This window comes from Xenopus laevis, chromosome 4S (assembly GCF_017654675.1).
Source record: "Xenopus laevis strain J_2021 chromosome 4S, Xenopus_laevis_v10.1, whole genome shotgun sequence".
NCBI lineage: Eukaryota > Metazoa > Chordata > Amphibia > Anura > Pipidae > Xenopus > Xenopus laevis.
Window position 1 is genome coordinate 1,399,696 of NC_054378.1, and position 20,000 is coordinate 1,419,695.

The window sequence follows — 20,000 nt, forward strand, 5'->3', positions numbered from 1 at the left end:
TATTACCTGCAGTTGGAACTGAATGTTGGTGTGATATGGAGTAAACGCTGGACAAGCAGGAATTGGAGAATTTTTTTTGCCTCGTTTCTCCGCGGAAATGACGCCTATAGACTTGTCCGGCGTCACAAATAAAAAAAAGACGCACTTCAAAATTGATAAGACTTTAATGTGCGTCAACTAGATTTCGCCGGCGACAAATTTTAGGCAAAATGACACAGGTCAAAATCGCCCAAACCTACTGGCGAGTCCTGCAACATTTTTTTTTTTTACGGTATAAATTAAAGGTATTTGAAAGAGAAACAGAATAAAAAAAAATTAGGTTTACAATATCCTATTTTATTGGCATGAGTACTTAACTTAAAAACTTTTTTTTTCCATATATGGTAAATCATTTCTGAATGGCAAAAAGAAAGAAAAAAGGATCCTCACAACACATATTTACATTAGTATACATTAGTATATACAGTTTTTGAAACTATACACGGGAGGAAAGACTGAAACTTTTCAGTTTACTAATTTCGTCTAAACTGTTAAAAGTCGATTCAAGATATTCAGTCCGTTGTAGTCTTGTCAAAGTGCAAAAATTAAACAAATTAACGAAAAATACAAAGTGATTTTAGACAGCGGCAATCGAACGGGTACATTTCTTCCTTGTCACATTTGTTTTTTTTTATTTCACAGCATTTTTTCAATGAAAAAATGTAAGCACCAATTCTTGCAAAGAACAATTTTTATCTAAAAATTTTTTGAAAAGTGTTTTTTTGCCTTATTTTTATAGAACAAGCAATAAATATACCATTTGTGCATATAGCTTGTGCCTGGCCTGTACATAGGACTAAATGGATCAGCAAAGCAAGTCGTTTAAAAGGTTTTCCTTTAGAAGAAATCATAGTTGAACTCGAATGAAGAATTGGAACCAAGGCCACACGCATCGTTGTAGCATTTACAGTGTAATTACAGGAGCTCCTGACAGAAATTAGGATGGACAAGACAAAAACTGGCAAAGAAGTCGGTCAGATTTGCTGCTGGTGAGAACATACTAGAAAAAACGGCCACGGCTGTGATATTTTTGTATAAGTATTATACAGAGGAGTTCATATGAAATGAAGAAGCAAAAAAAAAAAAAAAAAAAGGTATGATTGAGGAGCCACATTATTTATCGTCCTGCGTGGAAAGTTTTAGGATTATATACAACTGCCTCCCGTAATGTACAACAGGACCCGCTTTTTCAACTCAGAATTGCACGTAAGAAGACTGTTAAAAAGGAGAATAAAAATGAAAAATTGAAGTTGGCTCGCTGTACACTTTCTACAATTTCAGTTCATAACGACATGGACGAGCGATATATGGAAGTGCCATCTAAAATGTAGGAATAATTCAATGGAATTATAAATTCAACTTAGGGATAGAAATGAGTGTTCTGGTCAAATCTAAAATGTGTTTTATGCATTGAGTCTTAAGGATTGATCTTCTCTCCTTCTGGAAGATATATCAATGTCTATGGAGTCCTTTCCAACAATAAGTCTCAAACGCTTTGCTGGAGGAAGGGGGATAAAATCGTCTTCAAATTCATCATCATACTCGTCTTCCTCCTCTTCATCTTCTTCTGTTGAAGACTCTTCTACACTTTCCTCCTCGTAGTGATCATAACCATCAACTTTCATTCTTGTTTCCAACAGAGATAAGGTGTCATTGCAATACATTCCATTCTCGTTAGGAAACGCCGTTCTGTTCTCCTCATCCCGCTTTAGCTGTATCTTCAACTTTGTTGAAGTGCTCCCTGATCCTGAGTTAAAACCATTGTTGAGCTTTGCAACATACAAGCCGTTGTCCTTTTCATGATCCTTGCTTAATTTAATGCTTATTTTTGATGAACTCATCCCTTCATTCTCCTTTTCATTGGTCTTGCTACTGTTACTGTCATGTCGCCTTCGAAGGGTTAGCTTTGGAATTCCAGTGCTGTTCTCAAGAATCAATTGTGCATCATATCTGGTTATGCGTCTGCTTTTTTTATTTTTCGCAGTCCGATTATTTTTTTTTGTCTTGGTAATTTCAGAAGTCACTAAAGGGTATTCGTCTGCGGAGCTTTCAAAGCTCTTATAATCGGGAGAAGTCTGAATGAGGGCATTCCCTTCACCTAAATCACAATGTGAATTTCCTAAGTCTGGTAATGCATGGTCTTTGCTTGATTGATCATAGACGGACGACACTGAATCTTCGACTTTGGAGGCTTGCTTGATATATCGATTTTGTTGAGAATTTCTTGTAGATGTGTTAAAGTTGTTCCTGTGAAATCTGATAGTTTGCCTTGGGGTTTCTTGAAGCAGTTCATTTTTACAAGTTGACTGACAGAGTGGTTCACTTTTATCCACCTGTAGAACAGTTCCGTGGCTGCTTCTATAACCATCGACTGAATTGTGTTGAAGCTTAGCCTCGGACATATCGTTGGATTTAAATCTGGTTCTCAAAGAACTCCGAGTGATGTAAGTACACGGTGAGGGTTCACCATGAGAATGAGCACCTTTTAAGGAATTTAGTTTATATTCTCTTGCAGCGTGTCTAGTTAAACAACCAGTCGTTTCAGTAACTGGAACTGCACCTTGACTTTCCCTATCTTTTTTGATTGCCAAGTTTTTATACAGCACAACTTTAGGTTCTTTAAGAACCAAGTTTGAAACTTCAAGCTTCTTAGAAGCTTTCTTTTGCTCTACTTTTTTGCGATGACATCTTATCTTTAATTTTGAATGAAAAGGCTTTGGAGGCTTTCTTAGTCTCTTTGGTACCCTGGAATTATTAATGTGAGGAAGCTTGGATGAGGTAGAAGATGATGAAACGGGAATTCTGGACATGGACCGTCTCCTCAGTGTTCTGCTTTTACTTCTCTTTCGCATTCCATTCGATTTTCTATTTGCTGTAGAAAGACACACAAAACAAGCCATTTTTAAAGCTTAACACAAACTATAAACTTGCATTCTTCTAGTAGTCCATAAATGAAAATCAGCTTCATTGACCCAGTCTAACCAGTGATACACGCAGCCCTGATAATGCAGATAGAGGCTCTTCAGCACATATACAACTCGCTAAAGAGTCAAAATACTAAGAAAGAAGGCTCTGTCGAATTATATTTGCTAAATGGTAGAGTTCTGCTATAAATTTTTTTTTTTTTTTTTTTTTTAAAAAAAAGGGCATGCAGGATTTTACTATATGTAGAAAGAAAACTTTCCATACACCAGAATCCGCTAAAAAGGACTACATTCCATGTACTGGGTGTAAACTCTACATACATTGATTGATAAATGATCAAATTGATATGCATATACAGTGCAGAGTAATTGCTTAGATTGAAAAGTAAAAAACACACTAATAAATTACAGGCGACAGATTCCATTGATGTTCTTTTCTAAAAATCAAGTGGTGCAAAATGGCACACAAGGAATAGCAATAGATATTTAGTTCCTTTTGTTGAGCTATTATTGGCTGAAACAGAACACTAAAAAACTTGTTCATAGGAGAGGTAGAAAGCGAGACAACACAATTATGATCCTAACCCAAGACTTACACATGTCTTTTTCCTGAGATGTGTCTGCATCAGTATTAGAGCTCACTGACTGGCTGTCTGAGTTTTTACCGCTATCTCCGAGTTTTTTTAGACGGTTTAAGCGTTTGTCTGTTTCCCGGAGTCCGTATTTGCTGTTTATCAGAGGGCCTGGTTCATTAAGTCCAACACGTGATTTAAAAGCACCAGTTGCACGTCTAGTAAGAGAAATAGGATTGTCATTTTATTATCTTCTCATTTACTCTTTAAGAGAATTACACTGGCAAATATGAACAAATGTGTGTGATTTTGTGACATATATTGAGCATCACTGCAGAAGTGCTCCGCTGACAAGCTAAGTGTTGTTCCGCACTGCTCTGCATTACGTTACACACGAATATGACATTTCTGGAACTTCTGAAGTTGCAAAAATGTTGCTACAAAAAGGGGACATCTCTTTTATGAAGCAACAGCTGGGATTTTATTTTTTTGCCTTTACATGCCCTTTAACTGAAACTATTATCAAGCCAAAGCAATCCATGATTGTCCCAATTCTACATTATACTTCAGAACACACACATTGCTGTTGTCCACTGCCTGGACCGCCATAAAGATGGCCAACAGCAAGATGACGGTGCTCTGTACAACAGGTGCAGTTTTCAGAATTAAAAAGGGTCTTTGAATGATCGACCACCTGTTCAGAAATCTTTCATACTACTCTATATATTATACACTGTATACAATAGTTACCAATATAGAAAATATCCATTTTAACAGAAATAAATGCTAGCATATTTAAGTGACTAAAGAGTAAGTAACGTCATGATTTAACTCAATTAAAATATTTAGGAAATAAAAAAAATTGACGTAAATAACTTTGTACATTTGTACTAATAATATTAAAGCTGCAGGACATACAACAAAGTCATACATGGGAGAATACTCCTTCAGTTATTGGGTTTTTTTTTTTCAATAACTGCAAAACAATTTCCTGTTTCAAAAGATTACTCAAGTTTCTGTAGAAATCCTTAATCTGTGGGCAAAATGTCCCCTTTCATCAATTCAGAACTGCAGAATGGAGAAAGGGGAACTATCTCAAAAATGAAAATGTAATACAAGGCTTCATCATACCGAAATAAGAAGCTTTCTAAATATAATCAATAAAAAATTCTGTATAATTTCTGAAATAATCAAGTTTATCTTCACGATTCCTCTCTCAGCATCTGTTTCTCTTCATTCTCTCTTCATGCAGCAGTTGGGTGTCAGATATTAATTGACAGTTAGATCCAATATATCTTATAGGGGGGCTCCTTTTGCCTAGAAGATGTATTAGAGGTCACTATTAAACTCAGCAGACATCATGTCTCTCTACATGCAGGATTTGTGCAAAAGGCAGTTATTTTGTAACATTTTGTTTGTACTGGAATCAGTTATTTGAGTGAGCTCTAATACATCTTCTAGGCAAAAGGAGCCCCCCTATAAGATATATTGGATCTAACTGTCAGTGAATATCTGATACCCAACTGCTGCATGAAGAGAGAATGAAGAGAAACAGATGCTGAGAGAGGAATAGTGAAGATAAACTTGATTATTTCAGAAACAATACAGAATATTTAATTGATTATATTTAGAAAAAGAGATTTTGTGTACTTACCGTTTTCTCTTCAGTCACTTGGGGGACGAAGGGACAATGGGGTGTAGCTAGTACCATTAGGAGGCAGGACACAACTACAAAAAAGGCAACTGGCTCCTCCCCTACTGGCTATACCCCCAGCAGGCGGAAGCTGAGCTCAGTTTGTACCAAAGTCAACAGGATATAACATAACTATAATTTTAGTCAAAAGAGAACGAAGAACTGATAACTAGAAAAAACGGAGAATCATGTCTGACGGAAGAGAAAACCTCAATCCAGGGAGGGAAGCCCTGTGTCCCCCAAGTGACTGAAGAGAAAAAGATTTAACAGTGAGTACACAAAATCTCTTTTTCTAAATACAATGCTGCACTGTTTCTGAAATAATCAAGTTTATCTTCACTATTCCTCTCTCAAAATCTCCTTTTCTCAAAGTCATCTTAGGGGACACAAGGACAATGGGGACGTACCAGAGCTGTCCCCTGAAAAAAAAAAACGGTTGGGAAAGAAGCTTATGTGATATCAACCACCGCGGCCTGGAGCACCTTTCTGCCAAATCGAGTGACAGAAGCCGCAAAGGTACCAAAGCGATAGAATTTTGAAAAGGAATGGACATAGGTCCATGTCCCGCTTTGCATAGCTGTTCAGCTGATGCTTGTTTTCTGAACGCCCAGGACATACTCACACCCCTAGTAGAATGGGCAGTGACTCTGCTCATGGTGTCTGACCCCGAGCCTTGCAGGATCTTTGTGTAGCTTGTTTGATCCAGCGAGATATGGACTGTTTGGTAGCCACTGCACCCTGCCGTGGCCCTGAAGGAAGCACCAGTAGGGAATCTGACTTGCGGAAGTCTTGAACTCTGTGTAAGTAGAACTTTAGAGCCCGTAGTGGATCTAGAGTGTGTAAGGCCATTTCCTTCTGATTTGCTGGAGAGGGACAGAAGGAAGGAACAACTATTTCCTGATTCAGATGAAACTCTGAGACCACGTTAGGTAGGAAGGATGGGATAGTAGGAAGAACTGTTCTGTCGTGGTGGTGACTTGTAGGATATAGCGCTGAGCTCTGTAGCGATTGCCAGAAGGAAAACTGTTTTCCAGGTGAGGAACTGAAGAGGCACAGAGCCTAAAGGTTCGAAAGGCAGTTGTTGAAGTGCACAGAGAACTAGCGTGAGGTCCCAGGTAGAAGCAGGAGCCCTTACGGGGGGAGCCACATGGGACTAGTCCTAGTGAAGGGCCTTCCTGCAGGAATCCTAGGACTTTGGGTATGGATAGTACCCTGAACTTGACCTTGTGTGTATTGCACCATCGAAGGTAAGTGGACCAAACTCTGTGATAGGCCCTGGCTGAAAACAGGCTTTCTGGCTGCACACATTGTGTGTGCTACAGCCTTTGAGAATCATTTCTGGGTTAGGATTTGGGTCTCAAGAGCCACGCCATCAAATTGAGGTAGGTCGAATTTGGATGTCGAATAGGACCCTGAGTGAGAAGGTCTGGGAGTGGAGGCAGAGGCCATGGTTCTTCGACGGAGAGGTCTGTGAACCATGCTCATCGAGGCCACCTCGGTGCTATGAGGATGAGGGTAGTTTGTTCCCTTCGTAACTTTCTGATGGTTCTCGGAATGGTATGGGTGGAAAGGCATATGCCAGTCGGAAAGACCATAGAGTCCTTGAAGGAAGAAGCGTCAGGGACTGGTAAGGCTGTATTCTTTGAGAGGCGGGATACTGGTGCATCCACTGATGGAGGAGCAGCCCATTTTTCTGTAAGCTCAGTTGGAAAAGGGTACAACTTTAAGAAGCGACGGTTTGTTTGAAAACGTGTCTCAGGTTTGTCCCACTCTTGTTGGATAATTTGGTCTAGTTGAGAGTGGGAGAAAACATCGGTGAAGTCTTGTTGTGCCGTTTGAAAAGGGCCTTGGGAGACTCCGCTCGGGCCTTCAGTTCCTGGAGGTGGAGAGTTTCTAGCACCGAAGAGATTAGTGAGTCTACAGTGTCAGAAGAAATTCTAGGTTCCTCTTGATCCGAATCCGATAATAGCTCCCCCTATGTTCTTCCCCTGGGTCTGGGGGCATGGGTGAAAGTTGTCTAGGAGGAGTATTGCTTTCATCCTCAGATGGGGAGGGGGCCCTGCGTTTGGAGGGTCTTGGTCTGGGATTATCAAGTTGAGAAAGCAGTTTATCCAGTGACTGTGCCAGTTTAGGAATACCTGTGGCCAGTTGGGCTGCCCACCCTGGAGTGATGTGTTCCCTGCTTGGAGAAACCTCTCTGCTGTATTCTGAAGGATCCCCTTGGGTAGACTGATTCACCAGAGATGGAGTAGGTTCTGTGGGCTCAGAACATTGCTGCGGATTGCACAGGGATACTTTGTGGGCAAGTGTTTGCGCCATTTGGCACAGGACAGGTATGTGACTGATGCTAGAGGCTAACACTGGGCCCTTCAGACATTGTGAGAAAAAATGCGGGCCCCAAAATTTTTTTCCTGGGAGTAGGCAAGGGGGTAGCCTGACACTTATCTGAGGTAGGCAGGAAGAGAGGAGGAGTTGCGGGTCCTGCAGTGGTGCCCTTGTGTTCCTGTAAACTCTCTGGGAAGGTATTGATGCTCAGAGAATCTGCCCCCCCGCCACAGTGTGTGTGTGTGTTGCGTTCTGCGCAATCCAAGATGGCGGCCGACACTTAGAAGGGGCCGCTGGAAATCTCGCGGGCGTTCCGGACCGCGGGACTGTGAGAGGCGCCAGTGTGGATTTTTTAAAATAGAATTTTGCGAAGAGGCGCGCATTTTTAACTTGCCGGTACGCGGCCCCAGAGTGCGGATGTGCCTAGAGACAACCCCTGTGATTGTTTATCGCACAACGTTCAGTGCTGACCAAGGCCCCCTGCGTGTGTCCCTCCCTGCTCCTTAAAGAGATTGAGAGGGAGGGAAGGAAGACCTTTCCTCTCCACGGTAGTGGGATCGCTGGGGTCTGCCTTAGCATAAGCCTGTCTGCCCATCCATAGATATAGGAGGGAGAAGGGAGAGCCCACTGGGACTTACCCGTCCTGTTGACAACTCTCCTAGTTCGGTCTGCCGGCCAGCCTGGTCTCAGCCAGTAATGGAAAGGAGAGTATGTATGGCTGGGTGGTCTGTGCATAGCACCTGGGACCCTGGAGACAGGTCCCACATTGGGGGATGCTAATGAGATCCTTTACGCTGTGTAAAGGTTCAAACATTTTCTGTCCTAACCTCCTGAGGACACAACTAAAACTGAGCTCAGCTTCCGCCTGCTTGGGGTATAGCCAGTAGGGGAGGAGCCAGTTGCCTTTTTTGTAGTTGTGTCCTGCCTCCTAATGGTACTAACTATACCCCATTGTCCCTGTGTCCCCCAAGATGACTTTGGAGAAAGTTTCTTATTTTATGATCATGCCTGGTCCTATGTTATTACCAAACAGAAAAGCTTGAGTGCAGTAGAGTAATGAAAACTAGTCTAAGGCACAGGCCCCGTTTGTACATCATTATTGTAATCGCACAAGGTGATTTGACTACAATGACAAAGTATCAGTAACAAACCTTTCACAAGTGTAACATTCACAAAACTCATTGTTTTCTCCAAAAAAACCATCCCCATAATAACAAGAGATTTCTTCTCCAGGTTCAATATCTCGGAGAGCTTTAACACATGCAGTGTCACGGCCAGTGGATACAAACTGCAACACAAAACCCAACGTCAGTTCACTCCCGATACATTTTAGCAATAAGAAATAGGACAAAATGAAGGAATCTCTCTTACCTTACAGTTAGGCCGGCAGTCTAAGGAAAAAAATAAAATAAATGAATGTACTGACTGCCACATATTTGCAATATAAAAAAGTCTGTGTTAAGTTATAAAGTAAGAAATAACGTTATGTTAATTACTGAAAATGACAACAGGAAAATCCACATTGAAATAATATTCTTTTTAAAGGGGAACAATCACATTTATTTGAAAAAGTGTATATATACACACACACATATATTTTTTTTTTTCAAAGTAAGCAGTGCTTGGATATTAACTATGTAAATTCCTGAAAATCACAAAACAGGAAAATCCACATTGAAATAACACTTTTTTAAAGGGCATCCACTAGAGTTTGGGTGTATGCCGATAGCAGGGTCATTCACTCCTCTGTTATTTAAAGAATACATCTCATAAAAGGGGTTGTAAAAGTTTGACTACAAGTATGATGTAGAGAGGGATATTCTGATACAATTTGCAATTGGTTTTCATTTTTTTATTATTTGTGGTTTGTAATGTCAGCCACCTGGTTGCTAGGGTCCACATTCCCCTAGCAACCATGCATTTATTTGAATAAGAGACAGGAATATGAATAGGAGAGGACAATAGAAAGATGAGGAATAAAAAGTAACAATAACAATACATTTGTAGCCTTACAGAGCATTTGTTTTTTTAGAAGGGGTCAGCGACGCCCATTTGAAAGCTGCAAAGATTTAGAAGAAGAAGGTGAACCACCCCTTTAATAAAGAGCAGCATTACAAAATGGCTCTCAGATTTAGCTTCTTCACTGGTTCTAGAGCCTTAGCATATAACTCAAAACCCTTCTCAGCTCGTGGGACGGATTATCTATGAATGTCAATCATTGAATGAAGCTCATAATCCACACTGATGGGAACAGTAGCGACAAACAGAAAGTTTTGAAGCTTCGTCTGAAAGTCATATCATGTCACTGAGCCGAGGGGACATTTGCAATAGCGACTGGTTATTGAAAGCTTTAGTTGGCCTTTGCAATCATACATATGAAATGAGTTGTAGGTATTATATGTCTGTAGCTCATGAACATGAAAGTGGATCTTAAAGTTGCTTCTATCTGGTGCCTCTCTTAGACCTGTCAGAACCCAACCTAATTTAACAAGTGGAAGAGAACAAGCAGATCCAATTTAGAAATGGCAGAGAATAATTAAAAGTATATCATAGAGATTCACTGAACCCAGATTATGAAAAGTTTGGCCTGAATAATGAACCAAACCTTCTACATGCCCTAAAACTAAGAGCGTGTGGGTGGAAATTGGCATCACACACAGCAAATTTTTCACTTTTTTCACTCTCAAAGCGATTCTCAAATTCAGCGCCTCCCTATTTGTCAGACGCCTCTCTCTGGCCGCGCTACACCGGCGAATGCACGAGGACTTCTGTTGTGACGCAACTCCATCATGATGCAATTTGGATGCAGGCGCGCATTTTCCCCATGCGGTAGAAGTATGCGCACGAGTGATGACCTCATAGTGCTGCTTGTGTCATGACGTAATTTGTACGCAGAGAATTCAAGCGTCTTTCAGTAGTAGGACTTTGCTCAGACATAGTCTAGGCTCACAAGGTTTTGACCTTGCCTGTCCCTGACTTCACTGTATTGCTGCCTGTCCTGACCTCTGGCCCATCTGACCTCCTGATTCTTCTGACCTCCCAATTCTTACTGTAGTGAGTTGTGCTTCTTCATCTGCTTTTCCTGGCTCTCTTACCTCTGTTCAGTTTGAGGATATACTGTGTGGGGTACAGTAGGAGTGGCCTTCTTTCAGCTACTTGGTTCCAGACCCCGGTAAGCCTAAAGGCCCCCATACATGGGCTGGTAAAAACGGCAGCTTATTGGTCCGTGTGTGGGGCCATCCAATAAGTGTTCCAGATCAATATCTGGCCAAAAGTCAGCCAGATGCCGATTGGGCAGGATAAAAAATCCTGTTGGATCGCTGCTGCATCTATTAGATTCTGATACAATCGTTGGGCCCATGATCGGATCAGCCCAGCCCAGCTCAATGTGAGCCTATCGGAAAGAGAGAGCCGCCTTGTTTGGTGATCTCCCCATGTATGGCCACCTTAACACTAGTACAAAGTGAATTATTTTACTCTATAGCACAAAATTAACCTTTAAAGACTAGAGTTGCCCTTTAAATTAGATGCACTTCACTCCAGTTAAAAAACAGTAGGAAGAGAAGTTTTTGTTCCCCTGAAAAGTTAATCTTGCTCGTCACAATCTGTAGCTAATAAATAGGGAAATCACTTCTACGTCCATCTAGTGAGTGCGGCTCCTACTATTGAAGAGCGAGAAAATTGGCGTCTAAAACAGAATGAAGAGGAGGTGAAAGACAATAGACTGGAACACCAGAAAGGAATAAGTGGAAGTAATTGAACAGGAAAGTAAATGTTTTGGTAATGGGGAACAGATAAGAATGGAAGGATTTGGCAACAGTCTGATTATGTTGTATAAAATTGAAATAACGAACATGAAATAAGAGACTCAAGAGTCACTTGCAGACAGCAATCCTGTGAGGCTGAATATAGGTGAGAGTAGGGTTTAGAATGTATTTGGAGCAGTATGTGAATAAGATGATGGATACAGGGCTTACCGTGGTTGATGAAGGCAGCAGGCCCGAGCCACAGCTGAGCACAGTTTTTCCTTGTTGAATACATGACACTAAAGTCATTTTCCCCATGACGTAGAAGCATGTTTTCCTCTGCTTCAGATAATTCAGCAATGCAGCCCACAAGCAGCTCAATTTTATCATTCCGCTTCCTGTCATAGAAAGAAGATTTTAAATACCTTAACATAGTGCTGCTCCAGCAGAATTCTGCACTAAAATCCATTTCTCAAAAGACCAACCAGATTTTTTTAGATTTAATTTTGAAATCTGACATAGGGCTAGACATATTGTCAGTTTCCCAGCTGCCCCCAGTCATGCAACTTGTGCGCTGATAAACTTCAGTCTCTCTTTACTGCTGTACTGCAAGTTGGACTGATATCACCCCCCCCCCAGCAGCCAAACAACAGAACAATGGGAAGGTAACCAGATAGCAGCTCCCTAACACAAGATAACAGCTGCCTGGTAGATCTAAGAACAGCACTCAATAGTAAAATCCAGGTCCCACTGAGACACATTCAGTTACATTGAGTAAGAGAAACAACAGGCTGCCAGAAAGTAGTTCTATCCTAAAGTGCTGGCTCTTTCTGAAATCACATGACCAGGCAAAATGACCTGAGATGCACCTACACACCTATATTACAACTAAATACACTTGCTGCTTAAGGAATGACATTTTATATTGTACAGTCAATTATTTGCAGTATAATTTAGAAATAAAAACTACATCATAAAAATCATTTTAATCTTTTAAAGAAAGTGGGCTACAGATACTTCTATACAACTGCATACAATTTACAGCATGTAGTAACATTTGATGGTGATATAAATGATAGATAGTTTGTGTATTAGACAAGCATCCCATAGTACTGAAGAACCGAGTTGAATATCTGTATTTTTGATTAGTTACAAATCTGATCTGGGACATGAAGAAAGACGATTTAAAAACAACATCAAGTATACTTTATCTTAAGCGCAAACCAATTACAATTACATCCAGAATTCTGCAGCCAGGCTTACGTACCATTCTTTAGTTGCAACTATTTTGGCTCCATTTCTCTCGGAGGAGTATCTATTGCAAGGCAGAATTTCAAAGCCACTACTAGTTGCAAACATTCTCAAGTAGATAAAAACCTGGAAAAAAAAAAATAAACTGAAACATATTGTAGGAAAGAATGAATGCGGATTCTAAACATTCAATATAATTGGCACATTTACAAACAGTTGGGCTGCTGCATACATGAAGACCCCCTTTAAGCCTTAAAGGAGAACTACGCCCCCACCAACAATCGCCTTCTAATCTTACAGGCATTGCCCCCCTCCCCGCAATGTACTTTAATGTGAAAGGGGTTGTTCACCGTTGAGATAACGGTTAGTATGATGTAGAGAGGGATATTCTGAGATAATTTGCAATTGGTTTTCATTTTTTGTGGTTTTTGACTTATTTAGCTTTGTATTCAGCAGCTCTCCAGTTTGTAGTTTTAGCCATCTGGTTGCTAGGGTCCAAATTTCCCTAGCAACCATGCATTGATTTGAATAAGGGACTGGAATATGAATAGGAGAGGCCTGAATAGAAAGAGGAGTAATAAATAGTAGGGATGCACCAAATCCAGGCTTCGGCCTCTTTCAGCAGGATTCGGCCAAATCCTTCTGCCTGGCCGAACTGAATCCTAATTTGCATATGCAAATTGGGGACAGGGAGGGAAATTTTGTCACAAAATAAGGAAGTAAAATATGTTTTCCCCTTCCCACCACTAATTTACATATGCAAATTAGGATTTGGTTCGGTATTTGGACGAATCTTTTGTGAAGGATTCAGGGGTTCGGCCAAATCCAAAATAGTGGATTCGGTGGATCGCTAATAAAAATTAACAATAACAATACAGTTGTAGCCTTACAGTGCATTTGATTTTAGATGGGGTCAGTGACCCCCTATCTGAAAGCTGGAAACAGTCAGAAGAAGGTGGCAAATAATTAAAAAAACTATAAAAAATAAATAATGAAATTAGAAAGCTGCTTAGAATTGTCCATTCTATAACATACTAAAAGTTAACTTAGAGGTGAACCACTCCTTTAAAAATAAATGTTCATAAGAAATGTTTGTAATGTATAATGAAGTATAATTTTGAATGTATAATTTTTATATTTATAAATATGTTGCTAACATAACATTCATTCCTGCTTGTCTACATTGATTATTATATTGTACATTATTGTACATTATATATACACATATATATACCGTTTGCCAAATCAGGCTGGAGGAAAACAGACTTTCATAGCACTCAAATTTTATTTAAATTAACATATACAGGTATTCTCTGAATATATATTTTGTACATGTGCAAGTGTAGAGACGAGTCACAGGTCTCACTATGGCACAAGTCAACACACACACACATATACATACACACACACATATCCACACATTACATTTATGTTAAAAATGTGTAACTGTAGAATGTAAAAGTAGTTGTGTAATTGACATACATGCTCCTTGAAATGCTTTTCCTGCATTTTGGTCTTGTTGAGGAAATAGTGCCGAGACCAGTCACCTGCTACTAAATTTTTGAAGGTTTTTTCAAGATGTTCTTTTTTCTTAAAGTTTTCAATCACCTCCTTTAGCTCTTCCTGACGTCCTTTTATAGGGCGAAATCTAAAATAAACAAAACCATCTTTTTCTAAACACACTATTTGTTGGTATGCAGAGTCCTCCTCCACTCAATTAGAGAAATTTGCCGGAAAGAAAAAAAAACACCAATAAAAAAAAAAATCTTTAATTAATTGTGATTACAGCAAATGGAAATTACCAGGCTTGTGCAACTTGTAAGAACTGCAATGCCATAATTGTTAGGCAACCCCATTAAATCCAACTGCTGAACTTTTCAAGAATGTAAAGTGCTATTAGCCCGGGGATTTTCTTGCCCATTAAATCTCCCACTAATCTGCATCACTTTGGCATCTAGTAAATGTAGATATAAGATCTGCAAAGAAGTGTCTATTTAACATGTAAACAATACCCAGGATGACAATTACCTGGCATTCATTTTGTGTGTCTGAAATCCTAGGTAGGGATCTAAGACCAAACTGGTTGCAAGGTCATCATTTTCACTCAGCTCCTTAGCGGACATTCCAGATGATGGTACATAGCGACTTTGTGCTTCAAATGCTACATTACCAACTAATGTAAAAAAAAAAAACGTAATTAGCAGTAGCAGAAGTAATAGGGCAGGGGAGAAGTATAGCGGTGTAAGGTATACAGAATAAAACAATTTATTAAAGAACAAGCTGACAAACTTGTGAGTCACAGCTCTGTTGTATGTGGTGTCTGTCTCTTTAAAAAAAAAAAAAAAGTCTGCATCTATAAGGCTTGTGACACACGGGCAGATTCAGGGGAGACATAGTCGCCTGGCGAAGTCGGGGCCTCACAAGGAAACTTCGGGCAACTTCAGAAAACGAAGCGCCGCTTGTGTGCTTTAGCGCAGGTGACTTTTCATTATAGCGGACGGGAAGACACGCGAAGGCAGTTCGGGAAGATTGTCGCTCAGAAGAAGAGGCGATTAGTCACCAGGCCACTAAATCTCCCCGAATCTGCCCGTGTGTCACAAGCCTAAGGCCATGGACACACATGCGGTTTTTCACTACGATTTCAGTGTGATACTAATTTGATATTTTTACTGTGACATCGCAATGAAGGGTATATTATACTTGATATGGAAGTTCTCTTTGTCAGCTTGTCTTATTATAAGGCCTTCAAAGCCTAACATTTCTAAGCCATTGCTTTAGGAAACTGGACTGGTGGGTGCCCCTTACAGAAGAGCAGACATCATTAAAGGAATTGTTCAGTGTAAAAATAAAAACTGGGTAAATAAATAGTCTGTGCAAAATAAAAAATGTGTCTAATATAGTTACTTAGCCAAAAATGTAATGTATAAAGGCTCGAGTGACTGGATGTCTAACATTACAGAACATAGCCCAACTTCCTGCTTTTCAACTCTCTTGGTTTCCACTGACTGGTTACCATGGTTACCAGGCAGTAACCAATCAGTGACTTGAGAGGAGGCCACATGGGTCATAACTGTTGCTTTTGAATCTGAGCTGAATGCGGAGGATCAATTACAAACTCACTGAACAGTTATGTCCCATGTGGCCCCCCTTATAGTCACTGACTAACTCAGAGTTAGAGAGCTGAAAAGCACGAAGTAGTGTTCTGGCTATTATGTTACACATCCACTCACTCCAGCCTTTATACATTACATTTTTGCCCAACTAACTATATTAGATACATTATTTATTTTGCACAGCCTATTTATTTACCCAGTTTTTATTTTCACGCTGAACTATTCCTTTAAGATGGCTGACCAATTGGTGGATCCTTTGGGTCCTATATATAAAGCTTAGTGTGTGTTGTTTTGTATAGCACTTGCATCTGAGAGGGAAAATAAAGCACAGGTTTCAGTATAAATGAGTTCATGTGCACATACTATGTATCAATAACATCAGTAAATCACTTACACCTGCCTGATCTTCTGTCCGGAACATTTTTGCTGGTTCTTAAATTCTCTCTCCCAGGGCTGTGCAGTTTTGGCTGGTTCTGTCGAAGCTCAGCAGACAATCGGTTTCCATTTCTCCTGCCATTCACTACCATGTTCTTGGATTCGCCCAACCACTTCATGCCAACATACAATCTGACCTAGTTGCATTTAGTCACCCTCCGGATCGGACCCGAGAAACCAGTTAATAATCTTTGGTTTCACCTGTAGAAAAGTAAAAAATAAATAAAAACTATAAAATGCGATAGTATATAAATTAAGAATGATGAAAATAAAAACCATATATTTTTGCAATTCTCTTTTTCATGTAAGAGTGAAATTCCACCACTCTCCATTCATTTCTGTGGGATTTTGAAAGGCGTATTTATCAAAGGATGAACTTTGACTAATTGATACATTAAGAGTGGATCTCTCTGTGTGTGTGGCCACCTTTAGACCTTTGCTAGTCATTATGAGACTTCATTTGGTGTGAAGAAGTGAGTAGTAGTAGTAGTAGTAGTGAGATGGGACTGTAATTTGACAGAGGATGGGTCAAGCGTGGTCTTTTTAAGAATAGGCTTTACACAGAGGATAAGGGTTAAGAAGGTTCTAGATAAGAAGCTAGAGAAGAATTGAAGATGTGAGTAAGTGGTGGTGTAAGATACACAACACAGTTTTAGAGCAGAGAAGAAGGCGGACAAGAGAAGCTTGGAGACCTCAGACGTTGTTAACTGAGGGAAGGAATTAAGACATGCAGAAGGGGCTTGGGAAAGAGGAGCTGCTTTACATTAGAAGCGGTAGGGATCTGATTGCAGTTGGTCTACTTTGTCTTTAAAGAAATCAGCAAAGTCCTCAGGAGAGTGCGTTAGGTTGACCAATATGGTTGATGAGGGATGGAGAAGGAGAATATTGAAAAAACAAAACAGGCGTTGTGGGTTGGATTTGTGATGGTTTTTAAGGGGACTGTAGTACTCTCGCTTGAGCCTCGACAGAATTGAGGCCGGACAGTAGAAATGTATAGTTATGAAATATACTCATATTCCTAGCTTACCCTCTCCTATTCATATTCCAGCCCTGTATTCTCGATTTATAAAATAGATGATTAAACTAGAGGAAACTGTAGCAGAATATTTAAACTGTGTTTAGTGCAGAATGGAGCAATGGAGACTTCGGAGATGCGTTTAAAGGGGTTGTTCACCTTTGAGGACTTTTAGTAGGATGTAGAGAGGGATATTTTGAGACAATTTGCAATTTGTTTTAATTTCTATTATTATTGAAGGTTTTTGAGTTTAGCTTTTTATTCAGCAGCTCTTCAATTTGCATCTTAAGCAATCTGGTAACTAGGGTCCAAATTCCCCTAGCAACCATGCATTGATTTGAATAAGAGACTGGAACATGAGAGGCCTGAATAGAAAGATCAGTAATAAAAATGAACAATACATTTGTAGCCTTACAGAGCATTTGTTTTTAGCAGCGTCAGACTGGGGGGCCCAGGGCCCACCAGGCAGCAGACTCAGGAGTCCCCCACCATCCCCCGCGCCCCCTGCCTCAAACCACACCCCCCCCGATGCAAAACACAACCCTCCCACGCGTTTGCACCTTTATCTAATGTGTCCGGGTGTGGGGCGGTAAGGAGAGCAAACGCAGGGAGCAGGTCTGGGCCTTTATCAAAAGCCCTTAAAGGAGATTTCAACTGTAAACCCCGGGGCAAATGCCCCTATGTCTTTACTTACCCCTCGGTGCAGATTCTGTCCAGCGGAGTTCACGGGCGCCATCTTCTTCTCTTCACAAATCTTCAGAATGAGACCGGCGAATCGGTGCGTGTGCAGTTGGGAGTCATTTCTGCTTCGCAACATAGCGCCGAAACTCACTGAAATTGCCGATACTCCGATCTCATTCCGAAGATTACCGAAGAAGATGGCGTCCGTGAACTCCGCTGCACCGAGGGGTAAGTAAAGACTTAGGGGCATTTGCCCGGGAGGGAGGGGTCTATATAGGGTTGGGGTTTTTACTTTAGGGCTGATTCTCCTTTAGAGCAGAAACAGATGCTGCTTTTTCGGGAGATTAGTCAACATATCGCTTCTTCTTCGGGCGACTAATCTCCCCGAACTGCCTCCCCATCGGCTAAAATGCAAATCTCCGGAGGGACGGCACTTGGATCGCTTTATTAACCGAAGTCGCCTCATGAGGAAACTTTGAAGCGATCTAAGTGCCGTCCCTCCGGAGATTTACATTTTAGCCGACGGGGAGGCAGTTCGGGGAGATTAGTCGCCTGAAGCAGAAGCGATTTGTCGATTTAACTCCCGAAATAGCCGTGTCTCTGCCATAAAGTGAATTGTTGCATCAGAAAAAGAAAGATCTCACCTTATTGTACATATAAACCCCAGGCTGAATATTGGACCTTTATCTACACTCCTTCCACAACAGCAGCATTTAAACTTGGTCACATAGTGTCACTGTAGAAAGAAATAGAAAGAAATATAAAGAAGTCCAGGAAAACCAAATGAAGCCTCAGAGGAGTTTAATGAGGCCTCGAGTCTGTGAAGGAGACAGGGCGAGGCCGCATGATGTTAAGGCTTCAAATTAAAGAGAAAACCTGAGAGAGGAACCAATAAAGCCCAATAGTGACTAAACCTCGGTATAAATAGTTAAGTTTGTTGTGAATAAGCCGCTGGGTTACAATGAAACTCGGAGTATTTGATGTATTAATCCGCGCGCATGAATCTGACAAGAATAACGCGCTGAGGAGAATCAGCTGAAACTTGTACCTGCGGTTCCACTCGGTCCCTGCGAAGCTTCTCACCTCATAAACGTCCAGTCAGCGTCAGAACTCCCTAAAATTACACAAATAATCACTTACACGGAACCGGAGGGGTTAAAAAAAAAAAGTCCGACCCCGACGCAAAACAAACGGAAGTAGCGGGTTTATTGGTCAAAACGGACATAAAGATAATGAAGGGTTAACAGAGATAAAGAATAATACGGATATTTATATAGAAATTAGTTTTGCGACGAAACATTAACATTCAAGATGGCGGCGAGGCCGAGGCCGCAGTACCGCTGCCATAGGAAATAGTCCAAACTATCAGTATCCTTCCGCCCAAAAGATTTTACTCCAGACGGAGAACGGCGAATAATAACAAGAATTGCTGCACCGGGTGCGCTAAAATGAATTCTGATTTCTTACCCTCCATCGGCCGTAGGGTTTTATCTGTAATGACTCGTCGTTATATCAGGATCGTGCTCGTCTTTGCTTTGAGTGCGACTGAAACACCGAGTCGGAGGCGGAGAGGGCGGAGGGATTTGTGATAAAGGCCCGGCCGGGAAGGAGATTCAGGCTCCCACCCACCTCAGTCCTCAATGTAAAAAGTACCGATGGGACCAGTGAGACTACTGAGACTACTGAGGATGGCTACACAGCAGCTTGTTTCTATAAACTATAGTAGTACTTATCTGTTATCTACTGTGTATCCTGTGCTTGAATGGCTGCCCCCATGGCTACACAGCAGCTTGTTTCTATAAACTATAGTAGTACTTATCTGTTATCTACTGTGTATCCTGTGCTTGAATGGCTGCCCCCATGGCTACACAGCAGCTTGTTTCTATAAACTATAGTAGTACTTATCTGTTATCTACTGTGTATCCTGTGCTTGAATGGCTGCCCCCATGGCTACACAGCAGCTTGTTTATATAAACTATAGTAGTACTTATCTGTTATCTACTGTGTATCCTGTGCTTGAATGGCTGCCCCCATGGCTACACAGCAGCTTGTTTCTATAAACTATAGTAGTACTTATCTGTTATCTACTGTGTATCCTGTGCTTGAATGGCTGCCCCCATGGCTACACAGCAGCTTGTTTCTATAAACTATAGTAGTACTTATCTGTTATCTACTGTGTATCCTGTGCTTGAATGGCTGCCCCCAT

The 20,000-nt window shown here is 40.9% G+C and overlaps 1 protein-coding gene across 6 annotated transcripts; it reads right to left on the bottom strand.

Moving 5' to 3' along the window:
* Positions 1-315: 315 nt before the first annotated feature.
* On the bottom strand, positions 316-19,466 carry kmt5b.S (lysine methyltransferase 5B S homeolog). Of its 6 annotated transcripts, XM_018259593.1 has the most exons (12): positions 19,262-19,465; positions 18,843-18,908; positions 18,439-18,530; positions 16,058-16,299; positions 14,579-14,723; positions 14,033-14,198; positions 12,567-12,676; positions 11,531-11,697; positions 8,925-8,944; positions 8,705-8,841; positions 3,560-3,753; positions 316-2,911 (listed from the first exon to the last, which is right to left on the bottom strand). In XM_018259593.1, exons 4-12 carry the CDS (start codon positions 16,215-16,217, stop codon positions 1,443-1,445), a joined length of 2,568 nt encoding a protein of 855 aa, XP_018115082.1. In that variant the 5' UTR covers positions 16,218-16,299; positions 18,439-18,530; positions 18,843-18,908; positions 19,262-19,465; the 3' UTR covers positions 316-1,442.
* Between the last annotated feature and the right edge of the window lie 534 nt (positions 19,467-20,000).